The sequence below is a fragment of the Rhinatrema bivittatum genome, chromosome 1 (genome assembly GCF_901001135.1).
Source record: "Rhinatrema bivittatum chromosome 1, aRhiBiv1.1, whole genome shotgun sequence".
Classification (NCBI taxonomy): domain Eukaryota; kingdom Metazoa; phylum Chordata; class Amphibia; order Gymnophiona; family Rhinatrematidae; genus Rhinatrema; species Rhinatrema bivittatum.
In genome coordinates, this window is record NC_042615.1 from 343,111,747 (window position 1) to 343,136,176 (window position 24,430).

At 43.8% G+C, this 24,430-nt stretch overlaps 1 protein-coding gene across 1 annotated transcript in view; it reads right to left on the minus strand.

Moving 5' to 3' along the window:
• The window catches only part of PTPN13 (protein tyrosine phosphatase non-receptor type 13), a 659,094-nt gene that overhangs the window by 334,261 nt on the left and 300,403 nt on the right, over positions 1–24,430 (minus strand). The window contains 1 exon segment of the mRNA XM_029599218.1: positions 11,666–11,761. Coding sequence (XP_029455078.1) covers positions 11,666–11,761 — 96 coding nt within the window.

Sequence of the window (24,430 nt, forward strand, 5' to 3'; positions counted from 1 at the left end):
TCGTTTATAGAAGGGTCTCTTTGAAGCTCTGCTTTATTCCCTTCAAGAGAACCAATGCCATTCTTTTTAGACACCCTGGTTACGTTGTGTCACAGGTACACAACATGTGCATATGATGTCTTTATCAAGCAGTCTTTTTTTTGCTTTAATGGGTAGTTATTAATAAAACATTTCTCACATTGTCTCTTCTAAAGTAATGCTTGTGTTTAAATTCAAGAAAAAAATGATCCTTCTATATATATATGACTGTTACTACAGTCAGAGGAATATCTGCTGATGACCTGCCTTAACACTAACCAAAGAGTTATCCACCTTTCTTCTCTTTCTCCTTTTCAACCTCTCCAGTCTTGACATCAAACTAAAAACAGAGGGCATGGCATTATTTATTTCACATTTGGTGTTGGGATAAAGGGAATGAAACAAAAAAAAACAGATAAACAAAAATGTTCTCAATAACCTCCCACTTTAGAAGATGAATTAGTAGTCTATGAAGGGTTTACATACATTCAGGTGCAGATTTCCACAGGAATATATAGAGGATTTGGTAAAAGCCTGAGGCAGCTGTAAAAACAGAAATATTTGACTCTTTAACCTCACAGCTATTATTTTGCTACCACACCCCACAATGTCACCATAATTCCTAAAAAAAAAACTACAAGAGACTACTTCAAAATGTTCTCTGCATTTCCCTCCCACCCTTCAACCTTAAAGGCTTTTAAAATATTTTTAAGACACTTTCTCAATTAAAATTAAAGAATATTTCTAGGTCTCCACTTAGGAAATAAGCAATTATGTTTAGGAGCAAATCTCCACTGGATAGAGATGAATATTCCATAAATGGCCTAGTTACTTTTATTGTAGCAGGATAAAAAAGGATTAATATTTCTAGATAATTAACCATTTTGATTGGTCTGAGGGACTTTGCAGAATGGAGGCCATTTACCATCATACCTTAGAGGTGAAAACCCACTTTACTAGTAAAAGTCACACATTTGGAGATTGTCTTAAATTCTATTGGATAAGTTGTTATTTAAAGAGAAAAGTTTCCTATGAGGCTATTTTATTACCTGCTGTTTTTCTTTTTAATTATCCCCTTTAGAAAGTGAAAATGTGAAATGTCACTAGGGTTGCTTCTGGCGTGGTAAGATTTGATAATATTGATTATTTTCTGCGGCATTGCTTGAATATACATCATAATTTTCTCTCTACATTTTGCACAAGCTGGTAAGATGCTTCTTGGCCTGAACGTTTGTGTGTTGTGTGGGGTTTCTAAATTTGCAAATTTTATTATAAGATGCAATTTAAAAAAGAATAGTAAAAATATATTAATTTGATGCAAACTTTTAATCTTCAGACAAGCCTTCAAAAACGGGATCGGCTAATCACTCACACCACAAACGACACCGCATACTATTACGGATAGTTAAATACTACTACGGATAGTTAAACTCTTTACAACTGACAATAAACCCAATCTGTTGCTATATAAGCTGTTAGCTATAACCATTTTGCATCCGTTGTTATAACCTTTCCATATCTGTTGTTATACCAGTTATGTTTTCTCACTTGTAATTCGTTGTTTTACCTGTAAACCGGAGTGAAGGCCTCTACCTAAACTTCGGTATATAAAAGTGTATAAATAAAAAAAAATAAAATAATCTGGGCGTGTGACAGAGATTTTCATATTAATACACGCTTTATTTTGCATGCAAAACCTCTCTATGCTGGTGAGATGAATGAAAAAATGTGAATATTTTCTTATATGAATACTGCACATTATGCTACATACAAGCAATATTAGTCTAATCTGTCTTCCACGGGGCACTGCAGAACTAAAGTGAAAGTTAAGATTTCCATGCTAAAAACCTAAGACTGAAACTTACTTTTCCCCTTGAAGAAAAAATTTCCCACTTCTATGCAGGGGTAGGTGTTGGATTCGTGGACCCTTGGGCCGATCGGAGCCTTAGGAAGAGCTGCTGTAGGTGGTAGAAGCAGCGACCCCGACCGGGAGGCGGCAGGGACAGACTGATGGCCGGTCGTAGACGGGACTCTGGAGGCCCTATGCGACCAAGGGCTCCGGCGAGGATGGAGGTGATGGTGGTGCTGGCTCGGTGAGGAGGAAACCTTCGCCCTGGAAGCCGATCCTCCCCCGAGAGGAGCTCGTAGGAGTTCAGCCGCTGGGACTTAGGAGATTCACCCTGGAAGCCGGAGTCCCCCCAGGAGGAGCCCGTAGGAACCCGGCCGCTGGGACTTAGGAGGGCCCGCAGGGGCCTGGTCAGCTGTAATCCAAGGTCGAGAGCCGAAGGGTCGTTGCTCGCCGAACCAGAGTCAGGAACCAATGGATCGCCGTCAGCCAGTCCGAGGTCAGAAGCCAGAGGGTCAACGTAAGCCGGTCCGAGGTCAGAAGCCAGAAGGTCAACGTAAGCCGGTCCGAGGTCAGAAGCCAGAAGGTCAACGTAAGCCGGTCCAAGGTCAGAAGCCAGAGGGTCAACGTAAGCCGGTCCAAGGTCAGAAGCCAGAGGGTCAACGTAAGCCGGTCCGAGGTCAGAAGCCAGAAGATACCAATGCCAGTCCGGGGTCCGAAACCAAGGAGAGACGTCAGCCGATCCGAGTCAGGAGCCAAGGAAGAACACCAAGCAGAACGCAGCAACTGAAGACAGGAACAACCCTGGGAACCTCGTTGCAAGGCGACGTTTGGGATCTGGCTGCAGGGCTAAATACCCTGGGGGCGTCTGACGTCATCCAGGGGCGTCCCCAAGGTTTCCCGCGCTGGCCCCTTTAAAAAACAGAGAAAGACGCGCGCGTCTAGGGGGCGGGGCTTAGCGCCGCGAGGCGCCGGCTGCACCAACGAGGCAGGGAAGCGGCAGTAGAAGCAGTTGCAGGCCCGGGCGAGCTGGAGAAACGCCGGGCCTGCAGTCTCCGGTGTCCCCGGAGCCCTGGGGAGCGCGGAGCCCGCGCCAGCCCGCGAGCCGGTGAGTGACGATTCCGGGGGCGGCCCGGAATCGCAACAGTAGGAGGTAGGGTGAGATGGAGCAAGATGGCTGCCATGTTCTAGCGGCATTCTGGCTCTGTGATCAAATTTCTATTTACTTGCAAAAAAATTTCCATTATGGTAAAGAGGAAGGGCAAAATGAAGCTCTTCCCTTCAGAGTCATCTGGCTTCCTACCTGTGGGGGCCATGGATCGATTTGTAGTCTGAAGCAAGTTGACTTTGCTTGCCTCCTCTGAAGAGGCTGGAGTGGTGGTAGAAAGGTTGCAGGCCCCACCACCAGGCAGTTGAAACATCTTTTAGTCCAGAGGTTAGGAGGATATCTGAAGATCCAGCTTCTCGGCCACAGCTTGAAGATGAGTCGGGGGGTGATGATATCATTCCTGCTGCTGCATCAGGGAGAGCCACGGAGGGAGCCCTGCAGCTCTTGTGAAATGGGGGCATTATCTATCAGAATTGCCTGGGAATGAAGCTGATTTTGGATTCTCAACAGCATTTGGACAGTGGCTCATCTAATCTGGCACAGTGGACTTTTTCTCTCCCCAAGCCTGGAGGCTATTTGGGGAGAGAAAAGAGAAAATTTGGGTAAGTCCCTCTTTGGGAAGTTTGCTCAATTTTCTATCCAATATGGTTCCCTGGCAGACAAAATTGATGGGATTGAGACTCTGCTAACTGAAATTACAATCAAAGATTGCTTACTGCATAGCCAATTATTGGGAAAGGTCAATGAAAGAATATTGTCTTATGAAAGACAATATGATATTGCATAATAAGAATTTTGGGAAATCTTCAGTTAATCAATTTTCCTAAATCTGACAAAATTTCAGCAGAAGAAATGTTCAAGAGATATTTGTTTGAGATACTTAAAATCCCCCCAGAATCTATGCTGTCATTAATAAAGGTTTTTTATATACCTTTGTCTGTGAGAGAGTAAACAAGACAAGGGAGATTTTTAACACCATATCCTCAGATAGTTCTGATCTCATGGCTTTTTTTAATGTAAACCCTGCTATATTGATTGTGAATTCTGAGATGGAATCAGACCACAACCGGATATTGAAGTCATACTTTAAACATAAAGATGAACAGTTTGAGAAGATGAAAGTCAAAATCTTTCCTGATGTGGCGAAGGGCATACAGAAAAAGAGGAAGCAGTTCTTGCTGTTATGTTAAAGAGTGATTCAGATCAGAGCTACGTTTCTTCTGAAGCTCCTGAGCAAGTGTATGATCAGATTTAAGCACATGAAATATGTGTTTTTTTGAATATGCACAACTGTCTTTTTCCTTGCGTGATAAAGGGTCTGTTGGACCAGTCATAAGGTCTACTCCTGCAGGGGATAGCGTTTCTGCAAGTTAGGGCTCCTTTGATTTCTCCTCTTTATTAGAATATGAAGTCTTCTCTAATGCTGATTCTTTATTACTTGCTTTGCTATTTTTGTTTATTTGTCTTCTGTTTTATTTTTCACCCTTTCCCTCATGTGGTAGACTTTAGTAATCAAACGGTTTGGTTAATGTTGTTGTCATTATTGCTTTGGTATTTTCTTTTTTCTTTTTTTTTTTATCAAAATGTATTTCTTGGTGTACATTTAAAAATGCATAAATAAAAAGTTTTAAAAAAATCTGTGAAACTAATTTCATTTGTATAGTTCCACATCTCCTCTTCCCGACTTTCTCTCCAAAATATATTGTATGTATAAGAACCCTTAGGATCCTTACCAGGAACATGTTTCTTATAGAAAGAGCATGTTATTGTTAATGAAAGTAGAAGGATGGACTGTACTATTTGTGAAAACATCATCATGGGAAGCACCGCAAAGTTTCATTCTTATATTTAGTGACCTTTCGAGAGTGTTAGTGAGAATTAACAGCATTGGAGTTTGGAGTGGAAGGAGATGTGTTCTTGTTTCTCTGCCTGTACTGTGGAGAGGCTGGATATATACTAGCCCAATGTCCCATGCGTCCGGTAAACTCCCGGGCCTAGGTCACAGTGGGGGATTGCCCCTAGGCCTTACTCTCCAGCTCCCCCACTCATGCTTCCCGTGACCATCCGGATGCCCGACCAAGACTTTCACACTCTGGCCCTTGTAGATTCTGTAGCAGGAGACAACTTCATCATGAAGCACCTGGTGATGCACTTCCAGATACCTACTTGCATTCCCCGGTCCCGCTTGTACTCTCTTCCATCTGAGGTGAACCCTTACCAGGGCGAGTCATCCATACCACCGGTCCTGTAAGACTCCGCATGGATGACCTCCACAAAGAGAGCCTGACCTTTCACATCATCGACAAGGTCATCCATCCCATAGTCTTAGGTCTACCTTGGCTCCAGAGGCACTCTCCCCAATTCGATTGGACGTCTCTGCAGCTCTCCCAATGGGGCCCATCCTGTCGCAATTCCTGCCTGAAGTTAGTAGCCCAGTAACACTACCTCACTGCCGTGCTCCTTCCTCCGGGGTTTCCGCCCTAATATGTGTCCTACACGGATGTTTTTTCCAAGGAGAGTGTGGACACCTTGCCAACGCAACACCAGTACGACTGCGCCATTAATTTGCTACCTGGCACAGAACCGCCCAGGGGTCGGGTCTACCCCTTATCCATGACCGAGACCAAAGCCATGTCTGAATACGTGCGAGAAAACCTGGCCAAGAGTTTCATCTGCCGATCTACCTCCTCCATGGGGGCATGATTCATTTTTGTGGCAAAGAAAGATAGAATGCTTCGCCCATGTATCAACTACCAGGGGCTGAATGCTATCACTCAAAAGGACCGCTACCCATTACCACTCATCGCAGAACTGTTTGCCCGCCTACAAGGAGACCGCATTTTCTCCAAGCTGGACCTTCGGGAGGCTTACAATCTGATTCGCATCCGGGAGGGCGACAAATGGAAGACGGCCTTCAACACCCGAGATGGCCATTACGAGTACCTAGTCATATCCTTCGGACTCTGTAATGCGCCAGCCGTCTTTCAAAACATGATGAACGAAGTTTTTCAAGACATGCTCTACGACTGCATAGTCGTCAACCTCAACGATATCTTGATTTTCTCCCAGGATCTTGAAACCCATCGCCGGGATGTCGCTCACATGCTCCAACGCCTTTGGGACAATCAGTTATTTGCCAAGTTGGAGAAGTGTTCATTCGAAAAGGAAAGCGTACCCTTCCTGGGTTACATCGTCTCTAAACAGGGTTTCAAATGGACCGGGAGAAACTCACAAGCATCAGGAACTGGCCTCAGGCAGTCAGCCTTAAGGCCTTACAAAGATTTCTTGGCTTCGCCAATTATTTTTGCACTTCATCCACAATTACGCTAGCCTGACCGCACCTCTCACAGCCCTGACCCATAAAGGAGCAAACCCCAAGCAATGGCCAGCTGAAGCACAGATATGTTCTTATGTTCTAAGCCTTCCAATGCCTAAAGGCTGTGTTCCTTCGCGAGCCTTGCCTCCGGCACCTAGACCCTCAACGACCCTTCATTGTGGAAGTGGACGCCTCCTCTGAAGGCGTGGGAGCCATCCTGAGCCAACACTCCTCCACCGGTACTCTTCATCCCTGCTCCTTTTTCTTGAAGTAATTCTCACCGGCAGAAAGAAATTATGGAATTGGGGACAAAGAGCTCCTAGCAATTAAACTCGCCTTCGAGGAGTGGCACCCCTGGCTACACAGACCACAAAAACCTTGAATATTTTCACCAAGCTCAGCACCTGAACCCGTGGCAGGCCTGATGGGCTCTCTTCTTCACCCACTTCAACTTCATTCTCTGTTATCGACCTGCGGCCAAGAACATCAAGGCGGATGCCCTTTCCCGCTCATTCATTTCTGACGACACCCCGGAGCCGCCACGACACATCATCGACCATGCACACGTCCTACTCACAGCTACCACGATGGTACCGCTTGGGAAGACCCTCGTGCCTCGCAGACTTCGTGATAAAGTTCTCCGATGGGCCCACAATTCCCGTATCGTGGGTAATCCTGGACGGGCTTGCACCGTAGCCTCCATCCAGCAGTTCTACTGGTGGCCCACCATGAAGAGAGATGTCCAGGCCTATGTGGATGCGTGTCACGGTTGCGCCCAACAGAAGCCACTGCCAGGCCGACCGTGGGGGTTGTTACAGCCCTTACCGGCACCCAAAGAACCCTGGACACATTTCCACCGATTTCATTGTGGACCTACCGCCCTCCGAAGGCAAGGACACCATCTAGACAGTAGTTGACAACTTTTCTAAGATGACACATTTTGTCCCGCTACCAGGTCTTCCACTCCTCAACAAGCACAACTCTTTGTTCAACACATCTTCTGTCTCCATGGTCTTCCCAAACATTTGGTGTCCGACCGCGGCACCCAGTTCACGGCCAAGTTTTGGAGAGTACTCTGCAAGAGGTTTGATATCGCGCTGGACTTCACAACCGCTTACCACCCGCAGGCGAATGGCCAAGCGGAGAGAACCAATCGCATGTTGAAACAATTCCTCTGTGCTTATGTCAACATCCGACAGAATGATTGGGCTGCATTATTGCCTTGGGTAGAGTTTGCCCTCAATTCTCACGCCTCCTCCAGTACGAGGTCATCACCCTTCCAAGTGGTCTATGGGAGGCAACCACTCCCTCCTCTGCCACTACCCCGGATGGTTCCCTCACCAGCAGTGCAGTTAACAGCACAAGAATTGCATCGACTATGGGAACACATGCAGCAGCTTCTACAGGAAGCTGGGCGCCAAGCCAAGCGAAACGCAAATGTCCATCCAAGACCAGCCCCATAACTCTGGCCCGGCGACAAGGTCTGGCTCAGCACGCGTTTCATCTGCTTGTCACTCCCATCTATGCGCTTGGCCCCACGCTACATCGGACCCTTCCCGGTGCTCCGTCGTCTGGGCCCTGTGACCTACCAACTGCAACTGTCACCATCCATGAAAGTCCACAACTCTTTCTATATTTCACTCCTAAAGCCATTAGTACTATCCTGGCCCTCCAAGAAGCCACCAGAGCCACAACCACTGGTGTTTGAAGAAGACACCACCTACCAAGTGCGTGACATGTTGGACATAAGAAAGAGGGGTCAGAGATGGGAATACCAGCCAGCGGCGACCCGATTAACGGTGCGATTCCACCAGGCGCTGTTACAGAGGGGCAGCCCACTACCATCGGGCACTTAAAGAAAACTACATCTTGTGAGAAAAAGACACAAAAAAATAGTAAAAATGAACTGAGATGTAAAAAGAGAAAATCAGCGATGTGAAGACCCGCCCCCCCGACGTCATGACGACCAGCCAGCGGCGACCTGATTAATGGCGCGATTACACCAGGCGTCGCGCGACGAAGGGGTTTTCCCCTTTGTGCTCCCCTTCATGCTAACCTTTGTGCTCCTTCTAATATAATTGTATTTATGTTTATGTTAATAATTTAACTTTTATTAATGTTATTTAGCTTTTTGCTTTGTTTAAAATTATTTCATTATTGACGTTTAAATGTATTTAGACTAAGGAATTTTACTTCCTGCTTATTCTGTTTCATTGTAAACCGGTTTGATATGCATTTTATGCAGGAAAATCGGTATAAAAAACCTAAAATTAAATTAAATCTACTCGCCTGGGTACCCAAGGGCTCAACCCGCGGGGAACATGGGCTGGTAGTGGTGAAGCTCCAGCTGGCCCCTGCTCCTCTCTGGTCTCGCCTCCTGACGGTGGGGACCTGTGGGGGTTTCCTCCTTAGGTAGCACCAACTCCGCCTCGGGACAAGGGTCCACATTCCGTACCGAATTCGTAACAGATCTTTTCCATTTTCTTTTTGGGAATGAAAAGTTACCCTTGGAGAACTGCTGAGGATTCCTAGCAGGCTTCTAGAAATCCACTTCAAGAAAACAATAAACCAATGGGAGAAACCAAGGAAGAATGAGTTATATTGCCTTGGAGATTCATTCTTTCTTGAATCTGCCTCCAAGGGGAGAAAACCTAGTTTATTGTTTTCTTGAATTAGGATCTTTAAAAGCCTGCTAGGCATACACAGCAGTTCTACTGTACCAAACTTTGGGCTAGATTCACTAAGCCGCTATTTTTTTTATCGGGTAGGGATCCATATCATGGAGGGGAGGGGGGAGTCCCACGATATTTAGCCCCTCCCTGACAAAATATTGCAGCAGTATTGCTGCATTGTTTTGTCTCACCGAAAAAGTCAGTGAGACAAAACAACATGGCAGGAATCATAGCAAAGTGCGAATGAGGCCTCCAATGCATGGGACCTCTATCACCTTAAAGGGCCATGCGACCAAACACGGCTATCCCCTAAAAGATGTAAAAAAGTCAATGGGGATCTTCTTAGACCTCCCGCCTCACCCAGGAGACAGCCCCCACAAAAAAAAAAAAAAAAAAGTAAAAAAACTGTAGAACACTGCCACGCAATGATGACCCCTACCTGACACCCATCTCCTGAAGTACTCAGACCCCCCAAATAGTCACAACAACACCTGCCCACATTAGGGTCTGTAGTGGGTGGAGAAATGGTGGCTTTTGTCTTTTAGTCTGGATCACACAAATACAACTAAGAAAGTAATGGCACCTGAATACAGCTTATGTGAAAACATGAAAAGCCATATTCTCTGTATAATTTATGCACAAAACAGGTGCTTATGAGAATACCTGAGACAAATAAACAAAAACAGGATATATACAGTATATCAGCACAATAAGCAAGGGTAAATCTTTTTCCCGACTAATAGGGAAAACAATTATATACAAAAGGCTAGCGATAAGCTGCCACTTTCCTGAAAAAAAAAACGCCTTCCAAAATTTCTCAGTCGGTGTAACTAAGCAGGTTCTCTTTCAGGAAGGCTGGACTGCGCAAGGAATTCTGGGTCTTTGCCAACATGGTTGTGCTAATCTGTAGCTCTCAGCAGGAATCCATTAGGTTCTACTGATGACGGGGTAATATGTCTGTGTTTTGGGCATGTGCTGTGGGGATCTCTTTGTCTATAGCTTTCCTGAAATATTGCCAAGCTACTGATAAGAAAAAGCTACTACATATGTCCCAGGACGGCTCTGAAAATGATGAATTTCTTATCCATATTCCCCATTTCACCATTTTGTGCATCATTTTTACGTGTAACTATTGGCCTTGCATATTATTTCATCAGTGTCATGTAAAATAATATTCCAGATAGCAAGCAAAACACTACTGTTAAATCACTATAAAAAGGACCTGTAAATATGATGTGCAATTCATACTGGGGTCAATTTTAAGATCCGCAAGTGCGCATCCATGTGCACACTGTTCCCGGCGCTCGCACATGGATGCAGCTATTTTATAGTATGCAAGCATCGGCGCACGTGTTATAGAATACGATATCTCACCTCAACCACGCATGAGGAACAAGACAGACTCTCACTAAATACAGACTGTCAGGCTGATTCTGTAAAAAGTGCAGGAGAGCCAGTTCTCTGTGTTGAGCGCCCACTCTCCCGACACATACCCAGGCACCTCTTCTGGGATCGCGATTCTCTATTTAAATTAAGTGTCACGCTAATAAGGAGACGCTAGGGACAACAGCGCGTCCATAGCACCTCCTTATTAGTGGTAGAGCTGGCTGTCAGAGGGTCCGACAACCGATGCTCTATTTTACCGGCATCGGTTTTTGAACCTGCTGACAGCCATGGGTTAGGAAAACAGACGCCGGTAAAATTGAGCGTCTTTTTTTCTAATCCGCTGACTGGTGGATTAGGTTTTTTTTAATTTTTAATTTTACATTTTAGGTTCCTCTGACTTAATATTGCTAGGATATTAAGTTGGAGGGTGTACAGAAAAGCAGTTTTTTCTGCTTTTCTGAACACTTTTCCCGGTTGTTTAGAACTTAACGCAGGTTGTTTAGAACTCTGGGCAGGCGTTAATTTCTGATAATAAAATATATAGCTTGGCCACACCTTTTACTTTCAGTATCCCAGGTGACTGACTAATAGGCTCATCAACATGCATTTGCATGTGATGAGCACTATTCGTTTTTGGGGGATTGGTCGCGCATTTTCGTCACGCTATTAACCCTTTAGTATATGGGGTAATAAGAGCGTGTCGAAAATGCATGGCCAAACAGGTGCTAAACAGTGCGCTCGGCCTGATTTTCAAAGCGACTTACTTTGTTTTATGCATGCGAGTGGTGCTTTGAAAATCAGAGCCCAGCACATATAAAAGTATGCACATATCCTTGTTTCACGTGTACTTTTACATGCATTAGGAGTAGGCGTTCTTGAGGATGGAGTTGGAGTGAGGATAAGACTTATTTGGGAACCCTGAAAAAAAATCCCGAACCGCGGAAAAAGCAAAATAACCGCGGGGGGACCCAAACCGAACCACGAAACTAAAAAGAAAATGAAACACATCTCTATTTTATGCATGGACAATTAAGGAAGGATTTTCAAAGCAATCGTCCATAAGTGCATTTTGAGAATCCTCAGTAAAGTCTCTGTATACACTGTACAAACAGATTTTACTGCTATGCAGAACGTTATAAAATTACCCTGCTTATGATTATTTTTATCAGTGTGCCAAGGAAACAAGTATTATTTACATTGAACCTTAAAGTGCACTATTATATTATTCTTTGCCCATAAAATCTTTAAAATCTGATACAACCTTGCATCAGCTACTTCCATGTTTTCCAAGTCCATCAACTCATTAGTGAATTTCTTACCTTGCCTGCAGTCAGGATCAGAAGAAACAATAGTTGGACTTTCACTGGTGCTACTATAGGCATCGCTGTGGGATGATCTCTGCATGCGTGCAGGTTCTAAAAGAATTCCAAAACGGAGCATTATTTATTTATTTGTTTATTTATTTATTTATTTGTTTGCTTTTATATACCGACATTCGTTGGGGTACATCACATCGGTTCACATTGTAACAGAGGAAATAGTATGACGGGTCGTACTATTTTTACATTGTAACATTTTTTTAAATTTAAACCTTGTAACATTTATGCTTTATGCATAGAAACATTGGAACATTGTAACATAGATTAATTTATACATTGTAACATATATACATATATACATTCCCATAGTAGGCGGGGGACGGAATGTTTGGCGTAGAATAAAAAGTTTTAGGATTGGGGGGGGGGGGGGGGCATAAGCCGAGAGACAGAGGGCCAAGTTGAGAGGGCCGAAGATACTGGGGTGAAGGAGGGAGAGAGGTGCGGTGTGGGGGGGGGGGGGGAAGGGGGGGATGGGCTGGGTATCTGATGGGCAGAAGTGGAATCTGCAGGGCAGGGGAAGGACAACGGGAGGTGTGAGTACAGGGGGCATGTACCAGGGCGGGCAAGTGCCGGGGGGGGGGGGGGGGGAGGGAGTTAGGAGGGGAGTTGCTAGGCTTTCTGGAAGAGCCAAGTTTTCAAATGCTTTTTGAATATTTGGGGGGAGGGTTCCATTCTGAGGTGGGAAGGAAGCTGGTTCCAGAGGGATGGACCGGCTACAGAGAAGGAGCGTTGTCTGGTGGAGGTCAGGTGGGCAAGTTTTGTATGTGGTATGCTAATGAGGCCTGTGACTTAAATTAGAAAATTTAAGTCACAATAGTAAGATTCAACTCTTATTGTAGTGAATATGTAACTGAATCAAGCATCATATGTACAGAAGCATTTTGTTTTCCTGAATGCTGTGCATCAGATGCTTTCGCTTCAGGTTTCAGCACAGACCTTGGTAGAAGTGGTACTGTGACCATGGCAAAGTCTAAGAGCTATATCAGTCACAGCCAGTCCTGCAAATGATACAGAAATAGAATCAAGAAGCCAAAATGCCAAGATCTGATCCCAAGCTTTTGAGGCACATGCATTTTGCTAAGAAACATAAGAAGGGATTTAAAAAAAAAAAATGCAAGTGAACACTGTCAAGCAGTCTAAATTGTGGATCATTAGGACTCAAGACTGGTTCTTGCTAAACTTCATTCTTATCTGCTTCTTTCTGTACTCAGCTAAATCATTTTATACAAAAAAGTGAAATAATTAAATGCAAAATAAATGAAAATTAAACTAGATAGGCTTTACGATCCTTATCTGCTGGTATTTTCTATATTTAAATGAAAAAGAACTGTAGTTCACTGAAATTCTAGCAGTCAGTGCAATATATACAAAGAACAATATATATATATATCTATATTTATACAGCTAAATCATCATTGCATAGGAAAATAAAACTGTAGGTAACTTAACCGTACAAGGTAAATTGGCTGTTAAAGTACTACACAGTAGAAAAACAGAAGAGCTTGAATGTTATGAAAAGGAACTAGAGGTCATCAGAGTAGCTGTGATAGTTTATAATACACTGCAATAGAATATATGATATTATAAACATTAAAATTATTAGTGCCACATATCAAGAATTTACTGATCTGAAATACATTTTTCAACAGACCAAACTTCTGATCTTACACAAGACCTCAAAATTTAAAATTTTCAAGGATATCACTCCCATTCTAACTCTCAGCTTATTGTAAGAAACACCAGTTCTCCAATGCTAGAAAACATGGCTTACTAGAGAATTGCAGTCTTTATAAACTTGTATGCTGGAACTTTTATGGCTAATATGCCATTTAAAAAAAAAAAAAAAAAAAAGCACTCTGTGGACAAATCTTGCACTAAAGGACTGAAACTCAAAAGGTAGTAAAATTTTGCAAGTGTGCTGCTTTTGCAGACAATGCAATAATAAAAGAAGTGATAACCAGTCTTAGGAAAGACCAAATTATTATTCTGAAGGAGACCAACCCCAAGAAGAAACTTGTGTGTCAACTTTTACAAAAGCTGCTCTTAAAGTAAGGATCCTGGCTGCGGTATGACCTTCCTTCCATCAGGGGCCCTCAGTGAGCCACAGTCTGAGCTGCACAGGCTTATGCCTTGCACACTCCCTAAAGCTGGTTGGCCAAACCCTTAAAAGTCTGCCTCATGCTCAACACCATTGCCTCTGCTTGGAGTCCCTTTGCTCCGAGCTCTGGCCCTCCATTTCCAGTCTGGGTTTTGGCGCTTTCCCTAGTGTCCTTCTTGCTCTGTGTAATCTTGTTCTTGAATTATTTGTTTCTATTTGGTTTGAGGTTATAATCTTGTTCCTTGCTCTTGTCTTATTTGTTGTTTGGTTTCAGGCCTTAGCTTGTGGCATCCTGTTTCCTTTGCGTTTGTTTGCCTTTCGTCTCCCCATCTTGATTTGTTTGTTTGTCTACTTCTTGTGGGCACCTTGTTCTGTTGAGTATTGTCCCTGCAGTTAAGCCCTGCTCCAGTGGGTGCCCTTTTGCCCTTGTACTATCCAAATCCTGCCGTCCTCCAGAATCCAAGGGCTCAACCCGAGGAGGGAAGCGGCCACTACAGATGAAGACACCATTCTGTCCTGTTCCTGCTTCAGCCTGCCTGCTATCCTCGAGTCCAACACTGCTGCAGTACAGGGGGTTATACTAACCGGCCAGCAAGGCCCTGACAATTAAATTGCTGATTGTGTACCCATGTTAGCTTGACAAGTCTGTAAAAGTATGCCCTCTTTTATAACATACAGTAACATAGTATTGACAGTGGAAAAGCACAAAATGGTCTATCCAGTCTGCTCAACAAGTTTCTTATGGTAATAATCGCTGCTCTGTGCAAGTTACCCCCATGTGTCTGTTAAGGGCAGTAACTGCTTCTCTGTACAGGTTACCCCATGTGTCGGTTAAGGGTATCAACCGCCGCTCCGTGCAGGTTACCTCTATGCCTTATGTTAAGGATAGTAATATTTACAATCAAAAACAACTGTCAAACCCATAACAAAATTACTGCTAGCAACATTTTTACATGGTGACCAGCCTTCCTGATAATTCAGACAACACTGCTTAAATGTGCTGTGCTTTATCTCTAATGTCAGTGTATCAGTATCCCATTATATAAAATATAAGCACTCTCCTCTTTTCAATATAGCATCAAATCAAAGCCACTGCTTATCCTTAGTTATGATCAAGGACAGGATCTATTCTTTGGAATCCTGCCGGGTACTTGTCACCTGGATTAGACATTGTTGGATGCTGGGCTTGATGGATCTTTGGTCTGACCCAGTATGGCGTTTTTTACATTCTTATCTTTTCGTCATCTTTGACAAAATTTCAGTTAGTATAACTATCCATTGTTCAAGCAGTTCTACATTATAGGCTTCTGGGCTAGAGTTTCAGAAGGCAGCTATGTCCAAAATGCCTTGGCACCTCTCCTCTCAGGTGCCTTGATTATCTAATCAAAGGTATTTAAGAACCCTGTAAACTAAGACAGGGAGAGCAGATGCTGTGCCAGCCAAAAACGCCAGAAGAGAAGTTTTTTCTGTTGCTGAGGAACAAAATCTGTTTGAGAAGCCTTTGTTTGTTAATAACCTAGATCAGCCTCCTTCATTTTGGGATTCTCTACTGTAAAAGAAACACAACAGCTCAGGAAACATAACCCTGCTGGAAACGATACGAATGTGGATAAGGCCATGGGTTCGGATAGTGTACAATCTAGAAAATTAAATGATCTTAATAAGAATTTGTCGACTGCACCCCTCACAACTCTGTTCAACTTGTCCTCAAGACAGGGGATGTTCCCTGATACTGGAGGAGAGAGGATATAGTCCCACTACACAAAAGTGGGGAGAGGAAGGAAGGCAGGCAACTACAGACCTATTAATGAGCAAACCTATAGAAACAATACTAAACAAAAAAGCAATAGTAGTGCATCTTGAAACTTTTTTTTTTTTTTAATGTTTTATATTCTGCCTTTCAGCTACTTCAAAAATTGATTATATTCAGGTACTGCAGGTTTCTGGACTTCAGATAACACTGTTTCACAAAGACAAATTCCTGTCAGAAAAACCTGGGTATTTTTTACTGAGGTGACCAAAATAATATATCAGGGAGGTTCCATAGACATTACCAGTCTGGGCTTCAGTAAGGTTTTGGATGCTAGTCCAAACAGAAGATTGGTAATGAAGCTGGATGGTATAGGATTATGCATGAAAACTGTACACTGGGTGAAGAACAGGTTAAGCATCAGGAAGCAGAGTGATGGTAAATGGAGTCCACTCTGGTAGAGCAACATAATCAGTGAGTATCCCAGGTCTCAGTAATAGGACTAGTTGTATTTAATATCTTTATTAACAGCAGTGCTGAGGAACTTGAGAGAAAAATATGCTTATTTGCAGATAAGACAATAAAATAACAGAAGAGACATGTCACAATGAGTGAAAAGAAAAAAAAAAAGGTGGCTTGAAAATAAAATTGAAGGAATGGTCAAAGGGTTAGAAAAGGCGTTTTAATGCCAGCAAAAAAAAAAAAAAATCATGTATTTTAAACACAAACGGCTGAATTTTAAATTGGCCACGTGCATAAAAATCACCACTAACATGTGTGGTTGGCCCTGTGCGCATCGCGCGCATTTTCAAAAGGGCTCACCCACGCACGTAAGTGGTGATACACGCACAAATGCCGGGCCCTTAGAAAGGGGAGGGCCGGGGGCATGTTCTGGCGGGACAGAAGCTGGCTGGGACATCGGGACATCCAGGGGAGCAGTAAGTAGTAAAACAAAAAAAAAAATGTAAGTCGTTGGGATGGGATTAAGGGGTGGGGAGGAGAGGGGAAGAGGGAAGGGGTTTCGGTAGGGGGTATGGAAGTTCCTTCCCAGTCCGCTCCTTAATTGGAGCAGGCTGGGAGGAAACTGGGGAAGGGGCGATTTGGTCGCCACGCGTCATTTGAAAAAAATTTACCCCCTGTGCACGCTGCCCGTACATGCGCACGCGGATTGTAAAATCTGGCGCATGTGTGCGCGCAGCCACCTGATTTTATAACATTGCGCGTTCATGTTATAAAATCAGCATGATCATGTGCGCGCACCAGGAACCATGTGTGCGTGGATGCGCATGTGTATCTTTTAAAAGCTACCCCAAAATCTATTAAGTAGAAGGACAAGAATTGGAAACTATCAAACAAGTAAGAGAACTATAAGTAATATTTTCAGATGACCTCAAGGCAGCCAGTCAATGTAAAAAAGCAACTGTGAAAATTCATAGTATGTTGGTTGCATAAGTAGAGATATTAGCAAGAAAAAAAAGAGGTAGTATTGACCTTATACAGATCACTAATAAAGTCCCACCTTGACTGCTGTGTTCAGTTGCGGAAGTTGTACTTTCATAAAGACATTGAGAGAATGGAAGTAATTCAGAAAAAGGCCTACTAAAATGATAAAAGGCCAGCAACATAAATCCTACAAAGAGAAGTTTAATACACTCAAAATGTACTCACTAGAGAAAAGAAGGGATAAAATATTCAAATATTGGACAAGCTTCAATATAATATAAGAAGGTGAAATTTTTCATGGAAAAGAAAATTCAAGAAAGTAAATTTGCATATCTGTAAATTGAGTTCTCTGTAGACAGCGGTGTGAATTAATCATAAAACACGGGTGACATCATCTGACAGTACAAAAATGGATCTAGCTCTCAGATCTAATTAAAGACTTTACAGAGCATATACAGGAGTTCTCACATGTGAACACTTCCTTGTGAGCCTCTCAGTTTCTTCCAGAACTTAAGACTTACTGAGATAGACAACTCTCCAGCTAAGGGAGCAGGTCCTGCTGCCTACAGATAACTCTATTTACAGGTAAGCAAACTGGTCTTCTCTGTCGATAAGTAGGTATAAATTAGCCATAACATGTAGGGACTCCCAAGTTGAGGGCTGTATAGCAGAACAATTATTAAAAGACAACCCGGCCCCATCAAATGAAGAGTATTCTAGAATGTGAACAGGCCGCTCTTGTCTGAAGTTACTGTTATACCTGGGGACCTGTTGTCCACACAATGGTGGAATGTGAAAATGTGAACAGACAACCAAGTAGCAGCATTGCAAATGTCTTCAGTAGAAGTGGCCCTGGGATGAGCCATTGAAGTCACCATGGCTCTCACTTGATGAGACTTAACAGAGCCTGTAATCTGTAAACCAGCTAGCACATAACTGTGCACTATACAGATTGCTAGCCAATTGAACAGAGTTAATTTGGCAATTGCCCTTTCCAATCTATTGGGATCAAAAGACACAAACAGTAAAGAAGCTTGATAGTGGCATGCCGGGCTCCAGCTGATGATGTCACCCATGTGGGAGGACTACCTTCCTGCTTGTCCTAGGAGAAACTTCAAATCCACTGACTCGAGCGTTTCAAAAGGAGATTTCATTAATTGAGCTACAACTACATTCAGATCTCAAATCACTGGAAGTTTACATACCAAAAGGTTTGGAATGGCACAGTCCTTTCATGAATTTTGATATCAAGGGGTAAAGAGAGATATGGGCCACTTCCACCTGCTGGTGATATGCTGCAATGGCACTGAGATGAACTTTGTCTGAAGAGATGCTAAAGCCTGAGGACGAAGGGCATAATAGATACTGAAACAAGTCTCTTGGGACACAGGAGAAGGATGTCCTACATCAAGTCAAGAACAACATCCATTTGAAACCATAGGATCTTCTGGTTGCAGATTTCCTTGTGAAAATGTGAACATAATTCCTTCCCGAAGAGGTGGATGAAGTAGAGACAGAGTCCTGAGAGCCAGTGATAGCAAGTTCGGATGGCAGATGCTGCCTTCTTTCTTTGTGATAAGAGGCGGAGACATTCCCAGAGGAACAAGAGACTGAATGGACAGATGATATATGGATAACACATTTACCTTGGCCAAGCTGGCGCTACAGGGAGTGACTGTACCTTGTCCAAAAGATGGGTAGACACAGAATAGATCGAAGCTCAAGTCTAGCACAAAAGCATCAGGCACTGATCTGTAGCAGCTTAAATGCATGGAGCATAATTTCAAAACCTTTATGTTGTCTTCAGAGTGAACAGGTCAATCACAGGGCTTCCCCAGCAATAGGTTATCCTCAATTCCTTGATCTAGGGACCACTTATGCAATTTTCACACTCTGCTGAGGAAGTCTACCAATGTGTTCAGGATTCCAGGAATGTAGGTTGCCTGGAGATGGGCAATGTAATGTCCTGCCCCATGACCAGATTTAGAAGGCTTCCAGGCAGAGGGTATAAGAGATCGTATCTTCATGCTTGTTTATGTAGAACTTGGTCACTTTGTTATCCATCTGGATTAAGACTCTCTTTCCCAAAAGAAGGTTAAAGAAAGCCCTTCAAACATAGCAGATGGCTTGCAATTCCAGGTGGTTGATTTGCAGATAACTCTCCTTTGGGGACCATGATCCTTGGGCCCATGCGTCTCTGGTGTGCGCTTCCCACCTCTTGGTGGAAGCATCATTAGACAGAGTCACTTGAACCACAAACCAAGAAAAGCACAATTAAAACTTCTGGCTTCATTCATCACTGAAGGAATGCTCCTGGGAGTTGCTGAGATTTGGTGGGCTAATGGTTGATAGTGCGGATCCCATTGGCTTCAGAGGCCCCACTGAAGGCCAAACATGTGCAGATGAGTCAGATGAACAACATGCACCACAGCAGCCATGTGTCCAAGAAGGACCAGGACCAACCTTGCTGATGTTCTATTCTATTCTATTATGATGAGAAAAGCTTTCTCCTGAAACGAGTCTATCCAGGCTCTTATGAACTGATTTCTTTGAAACAGAACCAGGTATGACTTGGAAAAGTTGATCAAAACACCTAACACTAGAAGACCCATATGATTTGCTTGAGAGACTCCAGAACTCCTGTAAGGAATGAACCCATTACCAGTCAATATTCTAAGTATGAAAACACGAAGGCTCCCCTGCTGATAAAGCTGTGTCACTACCTCCGCAAGGCATCTAAAGAGAACACCCTCAGGTTCACAGAGAGGCCAAAGGGGAACATTTTGTATTGACAGGGTGTATCCTTCACCACAAATCTGAGTAGCTTCTGATATGCAAAGTGAATGGGGATGTATGCATAAGTATCCTTCAGATCCAGAGCATACTTCCAATCATTCAGCTGAATGAAAAGAAAAATCACTTGTAAGTTCATCTTGAGCCTCTAGTGAACCAACAACTTACACAGTTGGTCGTAAATCCAAAATAGGTCTTGGAAATTAGGAAATACAAGGAATAGAATCCCCAGCTATACTCCTGAGAAAGGACAGATTTGACCACCTTCTGCTGAAGAAGTGACTTCAACTCCAGTTGCAGCTGGGTAGCTTGAGAAGGATTTAAACTGAAGACTAAAATTCACTGAGTCAAAAGAGAGTAAGAGAAGCATAACCGTTAGCCACACTCCACAATTTTCAAGACCCACTGGTCCCTGGTGACATCTCCATTCCAGAAAGAAGGATTGAACCCTTCTGCCCACTGGAAGAGAAGAAAAGAAAGGTCTTAAAGTTGTCAAAAACTGGTCCTGGGCTTAGGCTGTGTTTGCTGCTGAACCTTTGGCTGACATTTTTCCCTCTGTCAACTTTGAGCAGGCAGTTGTTGCTGAAAAGTGGAAAAGAGCTCGAGAACACTGAAAAGAGCAGAAGGGACATTTGTGGAAGAATAGACACTTTTGGAGAAATACTAGCATTGGTCAGGAGCTGGATCGTCCCCCACCTCAGCTAATAATGATTGTTAGGGATGTGCATTCATTAGTCATTTGTTTCATTCGTTTCACAGTAGGCACATATGTTTTCCGTTGTACAAGCACAGACATTTTGCGCGTACCACGAAATGAATGCCCAACAAATGCACATTCCTAATGACTCTAGGATGGATTGATGCTCATTAATCAGATCCACCATCTCTTGAAGTTTATAGTTTAATAAGTTGTCCCCTGTGCATGGAGCATCTGTGAGATAATCATGCATGTCTTATCCGAGACTGTTTGCAACCATGCGAGTCTTCAGGCTCCTATGGAAGTGTTCAAAGTCCTTGCCATAGTGTCAAAAGCTTTGTACATGAAACGGATGAAGTATTTCTCATATTCCTCCACTGCTTGACGTAAGTCCACCTACTCTATCAAATCCGTCAGAGGCTTCTCTTTTTGCATGCATTCATGTATAGGCATGTAGATACTTCGCCATGTATAGCTGGTGAGCTGCAATCAGCACTCAGCATGGATCTATTTAAGACATTTTTCCCCAAACACATTCAAAGCTTTTGGATTCTTCCTAGGAGGTTTGTTGAGTGATTACACATGCACTTAGTGCACTCCAACACAGACTCTGTTATGGCTGCCGGCCGCGGCAGACCGCGGCCGGGACCGGTAACTCACCCGCGACATCGGGGGAACCCAGAGGCTCCTGCTGGAGCAGGGAGCTCCCTCAGACGTTCTTCTCACGGCCTCGGCCGCTGCCCGGGCCAGCCGCGGAGCCCAGCGGGGCTGAGATGACTCCTCCTCCTTCCTGGCTGCTTAGGGCCGCGCGCGTGGCTGAAGAATAGATTTAAAGGGGCCACGACAGGGAATGTCGTGGCTCCCTTCTGAAGCTGCTTCCTCTTTTCGGGTATTTACGGCAAGGTCTGCCTCTCAGACCTTGCCTTGGTATTGAGGCTCAGTTCCTGGTTTCCTGTTTGGTGTTCCGGATCCGCTCCTCATCCCGCTTCTGCTCTTTCTCCCTGTTGGATTGATTCTTTGGCTCCTGACCTTTGGACTGGTGTTGGTGACTTCTCTGGCTTCGACGTGGACTGGCTCTGGAACCTTCTCCCTCTTGTTCCTGGATTGGCTTCGGACCATTCTCTCGTCTACTCCTGGACCGGCTCCCGACCTCTCTCCGGATTTCGACCCTTGGATTGGACTGGGACCATTCTTCAAACCTACTCCCCGACCTCTTACGACCTGCTGGAGGCGCCAAACGTCTGGAAACCACGACCTGCAGGAGGCGCCTGCATCCAGACCATCTTCATTCTTCAGGGAGTCTCCTAAGTCCCAGCGGCCGTGCCCCTACGGGCTCCTCCTGGGGGGGTCACGAGCTTCCAGGGTGAAGTCTTCAGCTCTACCTCTCCAACAGGCCTTGCCATCCGACGGTAGAGACCGACAAGGGTTAACTCCCCTCTCGGCAGCGCTGACTCTACTTTGGAACAGGGGTCCACTCTCCAAATCATAACAGACTCCACTACCATGGGATGGTGCAGTAGTTGGACCATTCCAAACTCTGGAGAAGCCTGTACCTTGCATTTTAAATCCAGTTTCCAGACCACCAAGAAGCACAATGTCGGTATCTGCTGCATCCTCATATGGAAGTCTGGAGCTTGTGAACTGGGATAGCTGCAGAATCCACTGGCGATTGAAGGGAACTGAAGAAGCCTTAAGATATCTGTTTGCAGATCCTTTTCCTTCTTAACACTGATTGACAGTGTCTTTGCCAGCTTGGATCATCAGTGATCCTCCAGAGGAGAGGTATGGAGAAGCAAGTCTAGCAGGGGATCTGAAGGAATTCATGTGAAATATTCCTCCTCTTTCAAACACAGGGGAACACTAAATCACAATCCTGAAAAGGATAAAAGTGACAGAGGAGGGGATTTCCACTGGTCTGAAGAGGAAATGTTTGATAGGAACTCAAAATGAACAGAGGCCACTTTTTCCCCTTCCAACTCATGACAGTATTCCCCCTGGATGGGGAGAATCCATAATCTTGGAGAAACCCTCCCTGCTTCCTGGCCTCCAAGCTTCCTGGCTACCTGGCCTTCCGGCTTACCAGCTTCCTGCCCTCCCATAACCCCACAGCCTCAGAATCCACACATTTACCTACTGATCTAGGGTACGAGCCCTCCAGCGACCAGCTACAGGATCACTCAGTGGCAGACTGAGGGAACAACCTGCCCAGGTAACAAAGGAGACTGGCTACAGGATCACTCGGTGGCAGTTTGAGGGAGCAACCTACCCAGGTAACAAAGGAGAGTGCCACAGCCCTTATGGTAGAGAATGATGAATGTTGACGAACAGCGAAGGGACACGGAATCAGCAAGATACATAAATAGAGCTGTCAGTAGGAGAGGAGCTCCGAAGTGGCTACTAAGACTCCGCAACCTGATGAGGGAGCGCAGCAGCAGCAGAAAAACTGAGCGGAGTGGCCGGTAAGAGAGGAACTCAGGGTACAGCCACCAGACCACCAGGACATCTTATCTCAGAGAAGAGGTAATTCAGCAGAAAAATATTATATTCTTCTAAGACCTATCATTTACACAGAAAAATACGATATATCTCACAAAGAAAATGGACCAAACAAACATTATCGAACTGTTCTAGGACAAGTTAAAAACAGTGAACTAATGAACAATGATATCAAAAAACAAACAAAATAAAGAAAATAAATAGATTCACCCACTGTTTGGAACAAAAGTCAAAAACACTAAAACATGCTTAATGTTCACATTACTGCTACTTAATGCACAATCAATATTAAAAAAATCCCTATCACCAATGACTTAATTGAAGACCAGCAACCAACAATCTTTTGTATTACTGAAACATGGCTAAATGAAAATGACAATGTTCTCATAAACCAAATCTCTAAACCAAAATATGAACTATTCCACATATCAAGACAAAAAAGGAAAGGTGATGGGGGGGGGGGGGGGGCTTTAGATAATTTGTAAGAAATAACTTAAATTAGTATTAAACAAAATCAATATTCACCCACTCTACAAAGTAGCCATCCTAAAATCAAAACAAATCAACATAGGGCTAGTATATTGCCCACCTAGCCTGCTTCATAAAGATTGCTCACCAATTATCGAACTTTTCACCAAAGTGTTTCCCACATCTGAGTCAACAATAATCTTAGGTATTTTTAATCTATAAGTGGACAAAACACCATGGTCACCTGCTTGCGATATGTTTCTTGAAGCAATGAAGACCCTAGGATGGACACAACACATCACTAAAGCAACTCACAATGCAAATAACTGCCAAATTAAAACTGAACACAAGATAATACCATGGTCAGATCACCAATTGATAAAAGCAAATCTAACCTTCAAGAATCAAGTTAAACAAAAAACTGATAATATCACCTTTTCATTCAGAAAGAAAATAAAAAATGAATCATCATCAAGTGCACTAGAGGACAAGATTTGAGACCTTGATCTAACCAACTGCAATAAAGCCTTCAACTCATGGGAAAGAATAATCAATAAAATTGCAGAAGAATACAGCTCAATACAGATAAAAACAACCAACAAGGAACACGATAACACCAATAAAAATAATCCCTGGTATAATGAAGATCTAAAAAAGGCAAAACAAAATCTAAGAAAGCAGGAAAAACAATGGAGAAAGCACCCTATAGATCAGTGGTTCTCAACCTTTCTAATGCCGTGACCCCGCAATACAGTTCCTCATGTTGCGGTGACCCCTCGCCCCGCCCTCGCCCCGTGAGGGTGGGGTGAGGGCGGGGCTTTGGTCATATGGGGGCGGGGTTATGGATGGGGTTGGATTTTAGTGCACACTTATCATTTAATTATGACATTTATAATGTTAATGTAACTCAACTCACCATAGGTTCTCACATGCATGGCACACTGACCCATGATCGTCACG